The 17,584-nt window shown below is 46.3% G+C and overlaps 1 protein-coding gene across 2 annotated transcripts in view; it reads right to left on the reverse strand.

Moving 5' to 3' along the window:
- Window positions 1-17,584, reverse strand: part of LOC140387047 (contactin-associated protein-like 5) — a 1,703,123-nt gene that overhangs the window by 908,594 nt on the left and 776,945 nt on the right. For both annotated transcript variants that reach the window (XM_072470060.1, XM_072470068.1), the window contains one exon: window positions 6,763-6,906. In XM_072470060.1, the coding sequence (XP_072326161.1) occupies window positions 6,763-6,906 (144 nt within the window). The remainder of the gene's footprint in view (window positions 1-6,762; window positions 6,907-17,584) is intronic.

The raw sequence follows: 17,584 nt of genomic DNA on the forward strand, positions 1-17,584 counted from the left end.
TCCAAAGCGGTATACTTGTTTCTCAGGGGAATGACCGCAGGGGATCCCTGCACTGACTGCTTTTTCCCAGTCCCTCTTACAGTTACCCACCTATCTCCAATCTTTGGTGTAACTAATTCCCTGAAGCTGCTATCTATGACCCCTTCTGCCTCCCGAATGATCCGAAGTTCTTCCAACTCCAGCTCCAGTTCCCTAACTCGGTCTTGGAGGAGCTGGAGATGGCAGCACTTCCTGCAGGTAAAATCAGCAGGGACACTAACTGCATCCCTCACCTCAAACATCCTGCAGGAGGACCATTGCACTCCCTTCCCTGCCATTCCTCTAACTTTCTACCAAGATCTGGCTAACAACTAAATTAATTTTTTTATAAAAAATAATAATAATATAATAAAATATGGTACTTACCTCAGACCAATGGGTTTTATTATTAGGTTAGAGGAGGAGGGCGGGTGGGAGACACTACACGTGTAGTGTCTCGGGTTTCCTCTCCACCAGAATTTATTGGTGAGGGTCTTCCCAGACGTCCGCGGGTCGACTTCCTGTTCCCGCCTAAAACACTAATTTTTTTTTTTTAATTCTCAGCTCCTGCTGAAATTGACTAACCAGCCAGCTCCACTCCCGCCGAAATCGACTGGCCTGCCCCTGCAAAGACAAGTGCTTTTCAAGGACAGACTTACCTCCCAGCAGCCACTTCCACACTGCTCCCGCTGAAACTGACTCACCAGCTGTTTCACGCCGAAATCGACTGGCCTGCCCCTGCAAAGACAAGTGCTTTTAAAGGACAGACTTACCTCCCAGCAGCCACTTCCGCACTGCTCCCGCTGAAACTGACTCACCAGCTGTTCTCACGCCGAAATCGACTGGCCTGCCCCTGCAAAGACAAGTGCTTTTAAAGGACAGACTTACCTCCCAGCAGCCACTTCCGCACTGCTCCCGCTGAAACTGACTCACCAGCTGTTCTCACGCCGAAATCGACTGGATGTATTGTATTATGCATTTGGTGCAGTAAGGGTTAAAAGCATGGGTTGGTGTGTTTGACTGCTGCAGTAATGTTTTTAAATATCCTGGTTTGAAATGCAACTGGACTTTGTGGCTCCAAAAAAGATAATTAAAGCATTGTAAATGTTGGGCTAATGGAATTTTGTTTATATAAAGAATGTTCCCTGGGAGCAGATAATTAGAGACCTTGGGCTGTATTCTCCGCAGCCCCGCGCCAAAATCATGTTCGGTGCAGGGCCAAAGAATGGCCGTTTATGAGGATATCGGGACTGGCACAGCTGAAACGATTCTCCGGTCCCCTAACCCTAACGCTATCCCTAATCCGGTCCCAGGAGAATCCTCGGGAATCGCTCACACGTGATCGACGCGACGCGGCTAGGGGGCCATTGAAAGAGGCCCCCCGCGATTCTCCACTCAAAGCTGGCCGAGTTCCCCACGGCGTGCTTCTAACCATGTATTGGCCATCGGGAACCTTGGGTGGCAGCTGCGGACTCGGTCGGCGCTGATCTGCGGGCGGACGCGATCTTAGGCGTGCCTACACTTTGGATGCTGGTCCATGGTCCGAGTCCGCCATCGCACACGGCACGGCCGCTGCAGGCCGCCACCGTGCACATGCGCAGACTCCCGACCAGAAGTGCGGGGCCCCGTATCCGCAGCCAGAGCTGAGAGAAGCACTCCGGGGCCCTGCCAGCCCCCTGCAGGTAGGGGAATCGCTCAAGACTTTCTTAAGGAAAGTCCAGAGTGAAACACCAGCGTAAAAATGCTGCCGTGGGGACATAGTCCCATTTTTGGAGAATCCAACCCATTGTGTTTAGCTTTAGTAAGATAGTGTAGTTAATGGGAGGAACCAGGGGCAGAAGTAGTCAGGTGTTGAGCTTTGAAGTTCAATTTTGATCTGTCTGTGAACAGACTAGCCGTTTCTGTCAAAGCAGTCTAGTTAAAAAGGTTTCCCTGGAAACAGCAATTTCTGAAAAGGCTGGCAGGTTAAACGATAGTTTGATGCAGGCGAGAATCTGCATCTGGGTTCCTGCAGGATCTCTCTTTCTCAAAGCAGTTGATCCAAGACATCGCTTTACAGCAATTATTCCGGGGTCTACCAACTGTATTTAAAAGTGGATTTTGACCTGAGAGGCGTGTTGTTTGACTGGAGGTAAAAGATAGCAGTTAGGAATTTGTGTTTCACTTCGTTGTTCAGCATTGTTTTACTGGTAATTGTAAACAATTTTCTTTATGATGTTAAAGTTAGTAATACTGTGTTAATAATAAATTTTGTTTTCATATTCCATATCCCTATTTGTGTGTGGAATTACATCTGGAGCAAAGTATTCTTTTCTCACAGTTTTACAAATTAAATTAAATATTCAGGGGCGGGATTCTCCGACCCCCCCACTGGGTCGGAGACTCGCCGGGGGCTGGCGTGCCGGAGAATTCGGCAACCGGCAAGGGCGGGAATCGCACCGCGCCAGTCGGCGAGCCACCCCCCCGGCGATTCTCCGGCCCGCGTTGTGCCGAAGTCCCGCTGCTGGAATGCCTGTCCCACCGGCGAGGATGAAACCACCTCTCTTCCCGGCGGGACTAGGCGGTGCGGGCGGGTTCCTTGGGGGGGAGCGGGGCGTTATGGCCCCGGGGGGTGCCCCCACGCTGGCCTGGCCCGCGATCGGGGCCCAGCGATCCACGGGCGGGCCTGTGCCGTGGGGGCACTCTTTTCCCTCCGCCTCAGCCACAGTCTTCACCATGGCCGACGTGGAAGAGACCCTCCCTCTGCGCCTGTGCGAGGATGACGTCAGCTGCCGCTGACGCTCCCGCGCATGCGCGGACTTCCGCCGCCTGGCGAAGTCCTTTCGGCCCTGGCTGGAGTGGCGCCAAAGGCCTTTCCCGCCGGCTGGCGGCGCACCAACCACTCCGGTGCGGGGCTAGCCCCACAAGGTGAGGGCTTGTCCCCTAAAGGCGCGGAGAAATCCTAAATGGGTTCACGCCACTCCATCCCGCCGGGACCCCCTGCCCCGCCGGGTAGGGGAGAATCCCACCCCAGGTTTCTGTCCAGTACCCTCGAAATTGTTGGGGTCTGGTCCAAGATCGTAATACACCAGAATGAGATTAGATTTCTTTGGGTCATAAGATGATATCAAAACACCTGCTATATACATTCATTCTGAGGCAAGATTTTAACTGTCTCATGGAAATGTCCACATGCAGTCTCAATGCTGATTTTTGACCTGGGTACGAGTAAAACAATACTTAGCAGCACGCTGATAATATGACACTTATGAAGTGCACATTCAGCACAGAAGTGGAATAATATAATTTATGCTACCTAGCGTGACAACTCTTTCATGACAACCGTGACTAACAGTCAGAAAATCTAACATTGTTGATGAACATTTTAATCGGTGATCAGTCATAATAATTAAATTCTGTTGCCGCATGTGATCAGGTACCGCTGCAAACTTTGGTGCCGGATACTTCACCATCAATCACAGCAGGTATTGTTTGAAGATATGGGAGAGAGTGAGAAGAAGATAAACGGATACAGAAGTAAAGTGCGCAATGCTTAACAAACAGACAACTGATTAATGGTGACGATCGCCAACAGAATGAACAATTACTGCAGGCATACTCTTCATTTGGAAATACAGCTTGGATGTATATGTATTGTGCATTTAAGGTAGACCCCAAGGGGCTTCACAAGGGCATTGTCAAAAGAAAACTTGTCACTGAGCCACATAAAGAGACATGAGGATAGGTGACCTTAAGCTTGGTCAAAGAGGTATGTTTTTCGGAGCACACTAAATGGAGAGAGAGAGAGCGAGATTTAGGGGAGGGAATTCCATATCTTAGACTATGGGAAGCCGAAGGAACGATTAAAATCGGGATGTTGAATGCACCCAAATTGGAGCAGCATACACACAGTAGAAGAAGACAGTGGCATAGCAGTGATTTCACTGGAGTCTTAATCCACCACCACATGGGTTGACATGGGTTCAAATCTCACCACGGCAGTTGGTGAGATGTAAATTAAATTAATTAAAAAAGAATCCGGACTATAAAGCTGGTCTCTGTAATGATGACCATGACAACTATCACCAATTGTTGCAAAAAAAAACTCTGCTTCATTAATGTCCTTCAGGGAAGGAAATCTGCCATCCTTACCTGGTCTGGTCTACATGTTACTGCAGACCCACAGCAATGTGGTTAATTCTTAATGGCCCTCTGAAATGGACAAGCACGCCACTCAGTTCAAGGGCACTTAGGGATGGGGAACAAATGCTGACCTTGCCAATGACAGCCACATCCCACAAAAGAATAAAGAATTAAAACAATTATGAATAATTTTCAGCTAGGAAATGGATGGGTAAGGAATAAGAAGCCTGAATTTAGCCATCACCTTTGCGTAACATGTAGATGATTGATATGTTCATGATTAGACATAATCAAATTAACTATTCATTTGAAAATTTATCCTCATGAAGTGGACAAGGCCAATATTCAGTGCCCACCCCTAACTGTCCATCCTAATTGCTCTTCAAAGTTGATGGTGAGCCACTGTACGTCTCGTGATTGTAGTGATTTGCTACAGTTAGAATGTCTTGCGGCACTATTTCAGAGTGTGGTTAAGAGCTAACCACGTTTTCATTGAAAATCCTGTGCTCAACAACGTGTGAGGGAATGAAAATTGTTCTTTCCCAGTTCAAATCCAACATGAAGTGCAAGATTATCTGCAGTAGTCGAAAGTGATGCCTTACTCCCAACGATCAAAATAAACGCTGAATGTAGAGGTGATATATTTTTCTATTTTGACATCAGCTAGCTTGCATGGATTTCCATAATTGGAGTCAGTTTCTATTGTGGGCCCATATCGATTAGGAGCTGTAATTCTTTGCCTGGGATGTGAATTTGGGCATTTATTGCCCAAACCTGATTCCCACGGGCAGCACGGTAGCACAGTGGTTAGCACCATGGCTTCACAGTGCCAGGGCCCTAGGTTCGATTCTCGGCTGGGTCACTGTTTGTGCAGAGCCTGCACGTTCTCCCCGTGTGTGCGTGGGTTTCCTCCGGGTGCTCCGATTTCCTCCCACTTGTCCCGAAAGATGTGTTGTTAGGTGGATTGGACATTCTGAATTCTCCCTCAGTGTACCCGAACAGGCACCGGAATGTGGCGACTGGGGGCTTTTCACAGTAACTTCATTGCAATGTAAGCCTACATGTGACAATAAAGATTATTATTATTATTAGGTGCCTTTTTGAAGCCCTGTAATCCATCTGGTGCAGTTACACCCATAGTTTCTTTTTCTCTCTTTAGTCATTTTACAGGACTGGGATGTCGCTAGCTGGGCCAGTATTTATTGTCCATCCCTGAGGGCATTTAAGTGTCAACCACATTGCTGTGGTCTGGAGTTACATGTGGACCAGGCCAGGTAAGGCTGACAGCTTTCCTTCCCTAATGGACATAATAATAATAATCTTTATTGTCACAAGTAGGCTTACACTAACACTGCAATGAAGTTACTGTGGAAAGCCCCTAGTCGCCACATTCTGGCGCCTGTTCGGGTACATGGAGGGAGAATTCAGAATGTCCAATTCACCTAACAGCACGTCCTTCAGGATTTGTGGGAGGAAGCCGGAGCACCCGGAGGAAACCCACGCAGACACGGGGTGAATGTGCAGGCTCTACGCAGACAGTGAGCCTAGCCGGGAATCGAGCCTGGGACCCTGGCGTTGTGAAGCAACAGTGCTACCCGCTGTGCTACCGTGTTGCCCTAATGCTGTGAGGGAGAGAGCCCCAGGTTTCTGGTGGGATTTTCCAACCCTTCCATATGGCGAGGTCTTCCGGCCCTGCCAAAGGTGTCGCCCGCAGGTTCCCTAGTGGGCAAATGAACTCGCCACTCAAAACACTATCGACATCAGAGGGACTGGAAGGTTCTGCTGGCGGCCAACGTTGAGCCAATAATGGAAAACATGTCGCCGGGGTGGGGGGGGTGGAGATGGGGGAGGGAACCGCCCTTTGATCCAACATCAGCGAAGGAATGGTGACCTAGTCAGGATGGTGTGTGAGTCAGATTTGGTGTTTCCATGCATCCACTGCCCTAGTTCTTCTAGGAGGTAGAGATTACACTTATAATTTCAAATTTTTATCAAATTCAACTCTCACCATCTGCCATGGTGGGATTCAAAGCCGGTTCCCAGAGCATTATCCTGGGTCTTTGGATTACTAGTCCAGTGATTATACCACACACTACCACCTCTCCATGTGCCTCCAAGATAGTGAATAGAAGGTGAGTTACTGACTGCAGAATTCTCAGCCTCCGACCTGTTCTTGCGGCTACAGTATTTATATGTGTGGTATTATGCATCAATATGGTTGGTCCATTTCAGTTTCTAGTCAATGATAAACCCAGGATATTGATGGTGGAAAATTCAGCTATGATAATATTGCTGAACATCAAATAGAGATTGTTAGATCCTCTCACTTTAATTATCTCAGTGATTCTTTCTCCAGTTTCAAACTAAGACCATTATCCTAAACAAAGCACCTTCTCCCGAGCATCAATAGATTGGCTGAGCACATAAAATATAACTCATCTAGGTTTTGCCTAATTGAGATGATATAAAACAAAATGTATCCATTTACCATCACACTCTATCAATTATACATTCAACTTTATCTGGTTTCACTCTGATCAGCTCTGTCGGCCACAGTTTTAATTTTTAATTCCATGCTGCGGATAAACAGCTTTTATGTTCTGAATTTAACAAGTAACTCACCACGATGTGTATCTGAGGTTTGCGTCTCTTGGCCAGATCAATAATATTCACTCCGTTGTAATAGAGATTCTCAATGCAGCCATGAAAGTTCTTCCTCAGGAATGTCACTGATTTGCCTGGAACTGGAATCCCTCCAAAGCTGAGCTTTGATAGACAAGAGAGTGGATAAAAAGGTTATTATATTGTCCATAAAGGAGGAGGGGGTGGGAGAACAATGTGGCAAGGTATTCAGATCAATAGCAGACCTTTTGTGCTTCAAGGTGCAATGAGGCAGAGCAAGCTTTTGTCCTGTGTTTTGCTTGTACCATTGCCAAGGTTTTGCATCCCAAAGACCATTCTGAAATAATGTCAAAATGAGCCTCTTGAGAAAGCACCAAAACAAAGCCTCCTTCGGAGCTATCTCAAAATTACCATTTGTTTCTGAATATCATAAGTACTCGTAACATTGCAGGTGGTTTAACGCAAAGGGGCAGGCAACCGCAAACACCAAACGTGACATAGCTTATCTAACAGCTTGTTCTGCCCTCAACCTACCAGGAACTCAAATAGTACAGGATTTTTGCCTCTTGTGCATCAGTGATTTTCTTCATACCCGGACGTGCCAAGGGGCAGTGTCGGGGGCTAGCTGCAACTGAGAGAGGAGCAATTATTGGGGAGGCCCATGGTGGAGGGGGGAGGAGTTCCCATGTCTGTGGGGAGGGGGAGATTTCTTGTGTCTGTTGGAGGAGGTAAATCTCATGTCCGTGGGGATCCTGGGGGTTTGGGGGGGGGGGGGGGTGGGTCGAAGAGGGCGAAGTGCGCGGGGGAGGGGATCCCATGTCCATGGTGGGAGGAGGGGAGGAGATTTGGAGACTTCCCTGAGGGGGGGGGGGGGAGGGAGAATCTTTTTTATTTTAATTTTTTTTTAAAAGGGCGCCCCAATCTCTTGAAAGCTAAGGTTACTGGCAGGATGGGTTCTGAGGTGTGACGTGTGAGACTCGCCTCCATGATTGTTTTTGTCTAAGTTTTGCTCTTATTAAGATGATGCACTTGATGGAAGGAGCCAGGGATTGAAACCGTTCGGTGTTGAGTTCATTTAAAGATTTGACTGTGGACAGACCAGAAGTTTCTGGAAAAATGGTGAGCTAAAGATTTACCTCTTGGATTAGATTTGTTTATTGTCACGTGTACCGAGGTACAGTGAAAAGTATTTTTCTGCGAGCAGCTCAACAGATCATTACATACATGAAAAGAAAAAGAAATAAACAAAAATACATAATAGGGCAACACAAGGTATACAATGTAACTAGATAACACCGGCATCAGATGAAGCATACAGGGTGTAGTGTTAATGAGGTCAGTCCATAAGAGGGTCGTTTAGAAGTCTGGTAACAGTGGGGAAGAAGCTGTTTTTGGGTCTATTCGTGCGCGTTCTCAGATTTTTGTATCTCCTACCCAATGGAAGAAGTTGGAAGAGTGAGTAGGCCGGGTGGGAGGGTTGTTGATTATGCTGCCCGCTTTCCCCAGACAGCGGGAGGTGTAGATGGAGTCAATGGATGGGAGGCAGGTTTGTGTGATGGACTGGGCAGTCTTCACGACTCTGAAGTTTCTTGCGGTCTTGGGCCGAACAGTTGCCATACCAGGCTGTGAAGCAGCCAGATTGGATGCTTTCTATAGTGCATCTGTAAAAGCTGGTAAGAGTTAATGTGGACATGCCGAATCTCCTTCCTGAGGAAGTATAGGCGCTGTCGTGCTTTCTTGGTGGTAGTGTCGACGTGGGCGGACCAGGACAGATTTTTTGAGATGTGTATCCGTAGGAATTTGAAACTGCTAACCATCTCCACCTCGGCCCTGTTGATGCTGACAGGGGTGTGTACTGTAACTTGCTTTCTGAAGTCAATGACCAGCTCTTTAGTTTTGCTGGCATTGAGGGATAGATTGATAGATTGTTGTCGCTGCACCACTCCAGTAGTTTCTCAATCTCCCTCCTCTATTCTGACTCATTGTTATTCGAGATCCGGCCCACTATAGTCGTATCATCAGCAAACTTGTAGATGGATTTTTCAAGTGAACAGGACAGGAACTTGTTGGTGATACAGCAGGTAACACTCTGTCTGCGAACTGTATTTACAAATGGATTTTGACCTGAGATGGTGTTTGCTTGAGTGGAGATGAAAGTTAGCAGTTCGGAATTAGTGTTTTATTTCATTGATAAGCATTGTTTAACTGATAATTGTAAACTATTTTCTTGTATGATGTTAAAATTATTTTCATCTTACGATAGCAATAAATTTTTAATATACCAAATACCTATTTGTGTGTGGAATCAGATTGGTTTGGATTGGATTGGTTTATTGTCACGTGTACCGAGGTACAGTGAAACATATTGTTCTGCATGCAGCTCAGACAGATCATTCCTTACATGAAAGAAAAATACATAATAGGGCAAATATAAAATACACAATATAAATTCATAGACACAGGCATTGGGTGAAGCAGACAGAAGTTTAGTACTACTCAGTAGAGAAGATGTGTGAAGAGATCAGTCCATCAGTCCATAAGAGGGTCGTTAGGAGTCTGGTAACAAAGGGGAAGAAGCTGTTTTTGAATCTCTTGGTGCGTGTTCTCAAACTTTTGTATCTCCTGTCCAATGGAAGAAGAATCACTCCTGGAGTGAAGTATCCTTTCCTCAGTCTTACAAATGAAATAAAATATTGGGGTTTCTGTCCGGTGTCCTAGAAACTGTTGGGCACCAATATACAGCACTATTTATGGACTGTTTCTTGTTGCTCTGAGGCTATTGTGAATCATTTATGTAATGTGAGACTGGAGGCGCATGTCGGCCACTCCAGGTTGGGGGGTAACAGTCATTCCTCTTCCATTCCTCAATTCCTCGCTCAATCCTTTTTCCAATCTGCCCTTTCCTCCATCTTTATTTTAAAGCCTTGGTTCCTATGTCCCCTGAAGCTCATGTAACTCATGTTGTCTACAAGCTCCATCATTTTCACCCTGACCTCCTCAACCTATTGCGCTCCATCATCATTGTGGGCGGCGCGATAACACAGTGGGAAGCACTGTTCTTTTACAGCTCCATGGTCCCAGGTTCGATTCCGGGCTTGAGTCACTGTCTGTGTGGAGCCTGTACGTTCTCCTGCTGTCTGCGTGGGTTTCCTCCGGGTGCTCCGGTTTCTTCCCACAAGTCCCGAAAGACTTGTTGTTTGGTGAATTGGACATTCTGAATTCTCCCTCTGTGTACCCGAACAGACGCTGCAATGTGGTGACTTGGGGATTTTCACAGTCACTTCATTGCAGTGTTAATGTAAGCCTGCTTGTGACAAAGATTATTATTATTACAAACTCTCCCCCATTGCTAGCATCATCCCTAACTCCTTCAAAATAAAATTACCACTCCCCTAGGTAAAAGGTTAAACACCACTATCCTCTAAATGACTTGGAGATGCCGGCGTTGGACTGGGTTGAGCACAGTAAGAAGTCTTACAACACCAGGTTAAAATCTAACAGGTTTGTTTGGAATCACTAGCTTTTGGGGCACTGCTCTTTCCTCAGGTGAATGAAGAGGTATGTTCCAGAAACATATATACAGACAAAGTCAAAGATGCAAGACAATGCTTTGAAATGAGAATGAAATGACATGAGAGAGAGAGAGAAATGAGAAATGAGAATCGCTTATTGTCACAAGAAGGCTTCAAATGAAGTTACTGCGAAAAGCCCCTAGTCGCCACATTCCGGTGCCTGTTCAGGGAGACTGGTACGGGAATTGAACCGTGCTGCTGGCCCACCTTGGTCTGCTTTCAAAGCCAGCGATTTAGCCCTGTGCTAAACCAGCCCCAATGCGAGCATTTGCAGGTAATTAAGTTTTTACAGATCCAGAGATAGGGGTAACCTCAGATTAAAGAGGTGTGAATTGTCTCAAGCCAAGACAGTTGGTAGGATTTTGCAAGCCCAGGCCAGATGGTGGGGGGTGAACGAAATGCAACATGCATCCAAAGTCCCGGCCGTACTCATGTCTGCGGAACTTGGCTATAAGTTTCTGCTTGCCGATTTTGCGTTGTCCCATGTCCTGAAGGCCACCTTGGAGAACGCTTACCCGGAGATCAGAGGCTGAATGCCCTTGACTGCTGAAGTGTTCCCCGACTGGAAGGGAACATTCCTGGCTGGCGATTGTCGCGCGATGTTTGTTCTTCCATTGTCGCAGCGTCTGCATGGTATCGCCAATGTACGACTCGTCGGGACATTCGGGACGCTGCAGGAAAGTTCCGCACACATGAGTGCGGCCTCAACCGGGACCTTGGATTCATGTCGCATTACATTCACCCCCCACCATCTGGCCTGGGCTTGCGAAATCCTACCAACTGTCCTGACATGAGACAATTCACACCTCTTTAACCTGGGGTTACCCCACTCTCTGGAGCTGAGAAGGCTTAATTACCTGCAAAACCTCGCATTCAAAGCATTGTCTTGCATCTTTGACTTTGTCTATATATATGTTTCTGGAACATACCTATTCATTCACCTGAGGAAGGAGCAGTGCTCCGAAAGCTAGTGATTTTAAACAAACAAACCTGCAAGACTTCTTACTCTAAATGACTGTTCACTTCTCACGCTTCCTTCACCATCAAAGTCTTAGAATTCATCATTTCACAACTGTATGTTTATCTCTGATTCACTGTTTGAGATCCTGTATTAGCGTATGGCCTTACCCATATGCTTGTCAATGGAATCTTTGGTGACTCTGGTTGTGATCTTTATCTTTGACAATCTCCCTTGACCGTTCCTTTGTTTTTGATAATGTCAATCCTTTTATCCTCCTCTAATATGTCTCCTTGGCCATCCAACTTCATGTCCTTTCTCTATACTTGATCGTTTTGTGCTGTAACCACCACTCCCTACTCTTTCCCTTCGCCTATTTTGGATCAATCCTGACACAGTCTCTTTAATCCTGTGGGCTTTAATTTTGCAAATAAGTCAATGTTGTGCTTTGTCAAATGCGCTTTAAAAGTCCAGAAACAGATCAACCCAATTATCCTCACTAATTGCATCCATTGCAATTATCCTTGCTTCAAATGCTCCAAAGCCTCAGCTCATCCGAGCTCAGCCTTCTGTCCCTGTTCACATGTTTTAAGAATATAAGAACAGGAATTAATCAATTTCTATATAAATAAATATAAATTTTAAAATGATTAATTAATAAATATATATAAATTAATTAATTTATAAATTAATCTATTTATATAAATAAATTAATTTATGAACATAAATTAAACATAAGACAGGAGCACTCAGCTAACTTTAAAGACGCCTATGCCTGCACCTGAAGTGTTGTAACCTGCAAAGCTGCTGGAACGTGGGATTAAAACGAGCATCTAGTTTTTGTTTTGTTGGCCAGCCTGGCCACGATGGGTTGAATGGCCTTTTACTGTGCCGTAACCTTTCTGTGATTCTACAGGAACATAAGAAATAGATGCACGAGTAGGCAATGTGGCATATCGAGCCTACTTCGACATGAAATATGATCTTAGCTGATCTGGAATTTCAACTCCATTTTCCCATCTGCTCCTCATATCCCTTATTTCCATGAAACCAAAATTCTGTGTATCCCAGCCTTAAATGTAACAACCCTCTGGGTAGAGAATTCCAAAGATTCACAATCGTTTGAGTGAAGAAATTTCCTTTCATTCCAGTCTTAAATTCCCTTCATCTCAATCATGGATTGGCCCTCTTATCCTGAGACTGTGTTCTCCAGTGGTTTAGATTCCCCGACCAATTGGAAACAATCTCTTGGTGTCCACCCAACCAAACTCCTTCAGAATTTTGTTGGTTTCAATGAGATCGCCTCTCATTCTCCTAAACCCCAGAGAATACAAGTCCAATTTACTCCGCCTCTCATCATGGGGAAACCCTTTCATCCCAGGGACTCATTTCTTGAACCTTTGCTGTGCTGCCTTCAGTGCAAGAATATCCTTTCTGAAATGTGGAGATTAAAACTACACACTGTACTCCGGGTGTGGTCTCAGCAAAGCCCTGTGCAACTGTAGCACCTTCTCCATTCTTTTACTCCAATCCCATTGCAACAAAGGCCAACGTACCATTTGCTTTCCCAATTTCCTGCTGCACCTGCGTGATAACGTTCTATGTACATTCTGTACAAGAAGCCAGAAGTTTGAAACTGTGGAGTCGTTGTGAGCCAGGGAGATTCTGGTAGCAGCGTCTCCCAGCTTTCACCGGCCACGCTGTGCTGTGGCGAGCTGCTTTTCCGACGCAGCGTGGCTGGAATATTGCGCACTTTATATCAATTTAAAATTGGTCTCTGTGGAGCCGGCCTTGCCAGTTCTATCAGGCCTACCCATGAGAGTTACAGCACAAACCACACCCCCAGATTACCCGTGCACTGAGTGCCAGGAAATCTGGAGTGAAAACTCGGCTGTGCATCTGATGTGGCGCATGTCGGTTTTCAGTCAAAATCTGACAATCTGACAGGTTTGGGGAAAATTCCATCCATAGTCCACAGAGGGATATCGACAGGTTAAGTGAGTGGATAAAAATATTGGCTGATGGAATATAATGTGAAGTTATGCGCTTTGGTAGGTAGGATAAAGGAGCTGAATATTATTTAAATGGAGAAAGACTGCAGAAAATTGCAGCATAGAGGGATTGGGGGGTCTGGAGTTCAGAAGAATGAGTGTCGACTTTATTGAGACAAATAAGATTCTCAAGGGCTAGGCAGGGAAGATGCTGAGAGGTTGCTTCCCCTTGGGAAAGTTTGGGAAAGAAGATATAATCTCAGAGTAAGGAGTCGCCCATTTATGCCAGAGATGAGGAGGAATTTCTTCTCTGAGGAAAGCAAATCTGTCCAATTCTTTACCTCACAGTGCTGTAGAAGTGGGTCATTAAGTATGTTCAAGGCTAAGATAGACAGATTTTGCATCAGTAATGGAATTAATGGTTATGGGGATAACATGGGAAAGTTTAGTTGAGGATTATCATACCACATCAGTCATTATCTCATTGTTTGGTGGAGCAGACTCGATGGGCTGAATGGCCAACTTCTACTCCTATGTCTTGTGGTTACATGACCCCCACCACTGCAAAACATGCCTCGGAGAGGTTGGGTTGTTGGAAAATCCTGCCCTATGTCTTTGATCAAGCTTTTGGTCAAAATGTGCTTTGTTACACTCTGTGAAGTACCTTGGGCGGGATTCTCCATTGCCTGATGCCGATATCATAATTGGCGATCGGGCATAGAATCCCTTTGATGCCCAAATTGGGTGAGGCGCCGGTTTGATGCCGGTTTTCTATTCTCCGTGTCCTCCAAAATGGCGTCATCGCGTCGTGCGCCGCACGCGTTGGAACAGCGTTGGTGCATCATCGGATGATGCTCCACCCCCGATGGGCCGGATTCCCGACCGCGCAGGGGATGTGTGGTCTCAGTGGTCGGGAACCCGCCATGGCGGCCACGGACTATGTCAGCCGGGAGCTGTGTTGCTGGCAAGGGGGTGGCTTCCGCAAAGGCTGGGGGGACTTGTGGGGAGGTGGCCAGGGGATGTCCAGGGGGTCAGTATTTGGCAGGTCAGGCCCGCGCATAGCCTGCGCCAGGTTTTTAGGCGCAACAGCTGCAGGCCATCACCATGCACATGAGCGGCCACAGACCCGGCCGGCCATTCTTCGGCCATTTTTGTCATGGGAGCCGGGAGCATTACCCAGCATGGCTGTTAGCCCCTCACCAATCCTGGGACCAGTGAGGGTTCAGCACTGATTTTGGCATCGTAAAACGTCACAGTTCCCACGCCGGTGTCAGCACATAGCTGCTAAATTGGAGCATCCAGCCCGCTATAATTTATTTTACAATGTTAAAGATTGAAAATAAATGCAAGTTGTTGTTATTGTTGCTTCTGCCCTCTGGAACTCCTTTCAAATATCTATTTGCCTTCCCCCCATCTTCCTTGTTTTCAAAAGACTATTAGGCACTTGTCTCTGTTATATTACCACAATTGGGAATATGTTGTATTCTTTTTCTTTTCTTCCAGAATGACCCAATGTAGTGTTGACAAAGAATATACCAATCAAAAGATTGAAACAAAACTAATTTATGATTACCCTATTAATTAAATGAAGTTCGAACACTCTACTGAGCTACAGATGATAATAAATGATATTGAATCAGTCTTACCGTATTTAATATTCTATCTAGTCACTCACTACACTATGATCTAACCTTGTGCTATCTCCAATTAACATTCACTCTGTTCTCAGCTCCTCCTTGTGTTTTTCATCATGCTTCTCCCAGAATTCCCTGAGAGACTGTCTTAAATACAGAGAAGTAGTAGTGTCCTCTAGTGTTTGATTTGCACAGAGATTTAAATTAACCCTTCACTAACCTGACTATATACACATAATTACAGTCTCTTCAAATGTTCACTCGGGTCTGTCTCCCAACTCCATTTGACAAAGTTGTTTCTTTCATTTTGGTCCCCATTTCAAATCTCTGAAGTGTTTGGGGACATCTTTCTGGTGTGAGAAGCGCAATATGAATACATATTGCTGCTTCTGTCCTGGTAATGGGATGCCCTCTTCTCATTGATGTCTACTACACACAAGGGCAAGGTGGAAGCAGTTCCTTCACTATGTGCGAAGAATGCACACAAATAGAACAGCCAGGGATGTATCGAACTCAACAAGGTGAACTGGTTGGACATAGGAGATTAAAACCTGTCTCTCGTGAATTTACAATTGCAGACTCACTGTTAGTGCTTCAGAAATAAAATTAGACAGAATCACAGCACCCACTCTCACAGTTTCAGCTATTCAATTCAACCAAACAGCTCAGTTTAACTGACCACAGAGGAAATATTTAAATGACTCGGATCTAAGGTAATTAACTTCATTATATATCAATAAACTTGTCAAAACAAATCAACATCATGTGTGCTGACACTTTAGGATATATATACAAAAGATAAAAATGTATGCATGCACAAACATTGCGAGGCTTATTAAAGATGTCAATGGGAGCAAATTAATCAACTTCAACTCAGTGTCTTGCAGTTTGAATTTACACTTCAGTTTCCTCTACTTTCATAATTATTCTGCATTAATAGACCTTCTAAACGTTAGTTATCTTTCGCATTTTAAAGCAGTTGAATATATATCTTGAAAAAAAAAGGGACTGATGGAGGCCACCCAGCCCCTCCATTCAATCTGTTCATGGCTGATCTGTATTTCAATCCTATTTAACTGTCTTTGATCCATACCCGCCCATATTCAGATCAAACAAAAATATGTTGACCTTTTTGCTGGAAGTTTCCAACTGACCTCGCATCTGCAGCGATTCGGAAAGTACTCCAGATTTCTTTCATCCATTTTGCAAGGGGAGAGTTTCCTGATTTCATCCCTGAATAAGCTGGGGCGGGATTCTGTCAGCCCACGCCAGGTCGGAAAATTGTCGGGCCGGGTGCAAATCGCGCGACGCCACCCCGACGGCGGTCCGCCGATTCTCCGGTGAGTGGGGAATCGGCACCATTGGCACGGGCGCGGTCAGCGGGCGCTCTACGCGCCCCCCCCCCCCCCCAGCGATTCTCCGCCCGGGATGGGCTGAGTGACCGCCCCAAAAAACCTGAGACCCGTGGCCGCCGTTCATATCTGGTCTTACCCGGCGGGATCTCAGCATCCATCGTGCGGGGGGCAGCCTTGGGGGGGGGGGGGGGGGGGGGCGGGGGGTCCGGCCCCGGCGGGGGCCTCCACCGTGGACTGGCCCGCAATCGGTGCCTCCCGATCGGTGGGCCAGCCTCTTGTGGTGGGGGCCTCTTTTATTCCGCGCCGGCCCCTGCAGCCCTACGCCATGTTGCATCGGGGCCGGCGTGGAGTATGCATTTGCGCCGGTCGCAGTGCACATGCACGCATTTGCGCCGGACGCAGCGTGCATGCACAGATCCGCGCCACCCATTTGACGCAGCTATCGGCAGCTTGAGCGGTGTGGGTCGCTCCAGTGTCGTGCTGGCTTCCTGTAGGGCTCCTGGGGGGCCTGTTGACCCCGTTGTAAAACACAACGCTGTTTCTGACGGCGTCAACACTTAGCCTCAGGATCAGAGAATCCCGCTCATGGTTTTTGTGCTTCCTGCTCCGGATTCAAGCATTGGAATAAATAATTCATCCAAATCCATGTTGTTGAATCAACTTTTTGTTATCATTTTAAATACTGAGATTATATCATCACTCAATCTGCTTTATCCAAAGGAATTGGGTGGCACGATAGCACAGTGGTTAACACTGTTGCTTTACAGCGTCAGGGTCCCAGGTTCGATTCCCCGCTGGGTCACTGTCTGTGCGGAGTCTGCACACTCTCCCCCTGTCTGCGTGGGTTTCCTCCGGTTTACACCCACAAGTCCCGAAAGACGTGCTTGTTAGGTGAATTGGACATTCTGATTTCTCCCTCCGTGTACCCGAACAGGTGCCGGAATGTGGCGACTAGGGGCTTTTCACAGTAACTTCACTGCAGTGTTAATGTGAGCCTCCTTGTGACACTAATAAAGATTATTATTCACAATAACAGTAGTTTTATGCATTTCGTCCACATAATTTAAACCTTCAAGCCCTGTCAACATGCTGCATCCATCCAAAGGAGACTATATTGTGCTCACGTTGCAGTTGCTGCCCAGAACTGAAGGTGACAGAATAGAGGGGGACACTCCCATGTATAACTTTCATCCATTTGTATTCCAGCCTACCTGAGGCAAAGGCCAATGAGCTTTTTTTTAAAGGTTATGGTACCTAGTCACCAACTGTGATCTTGTCGCATCAAATGTTACTTTCCGTGGATAAGGCAAGC

This window comes from Scyliorhinus torazame, chromosome 2 (genome assembly GCF_047496885.1).
Source record: "Scyliorhinus torazame isolate Kashiwa2021f chromosome 2, sScyTor2.1, whole genome shotgun sequence".
Taxonomy (NCBI): domain Eukaryota; kingdom Metazoa; phylum Chordata; class Chondrichthyes; order Carcharhiniformes; family Scyliorhinidae; genus Scyliorhinus; species Scyliorhinus torazame.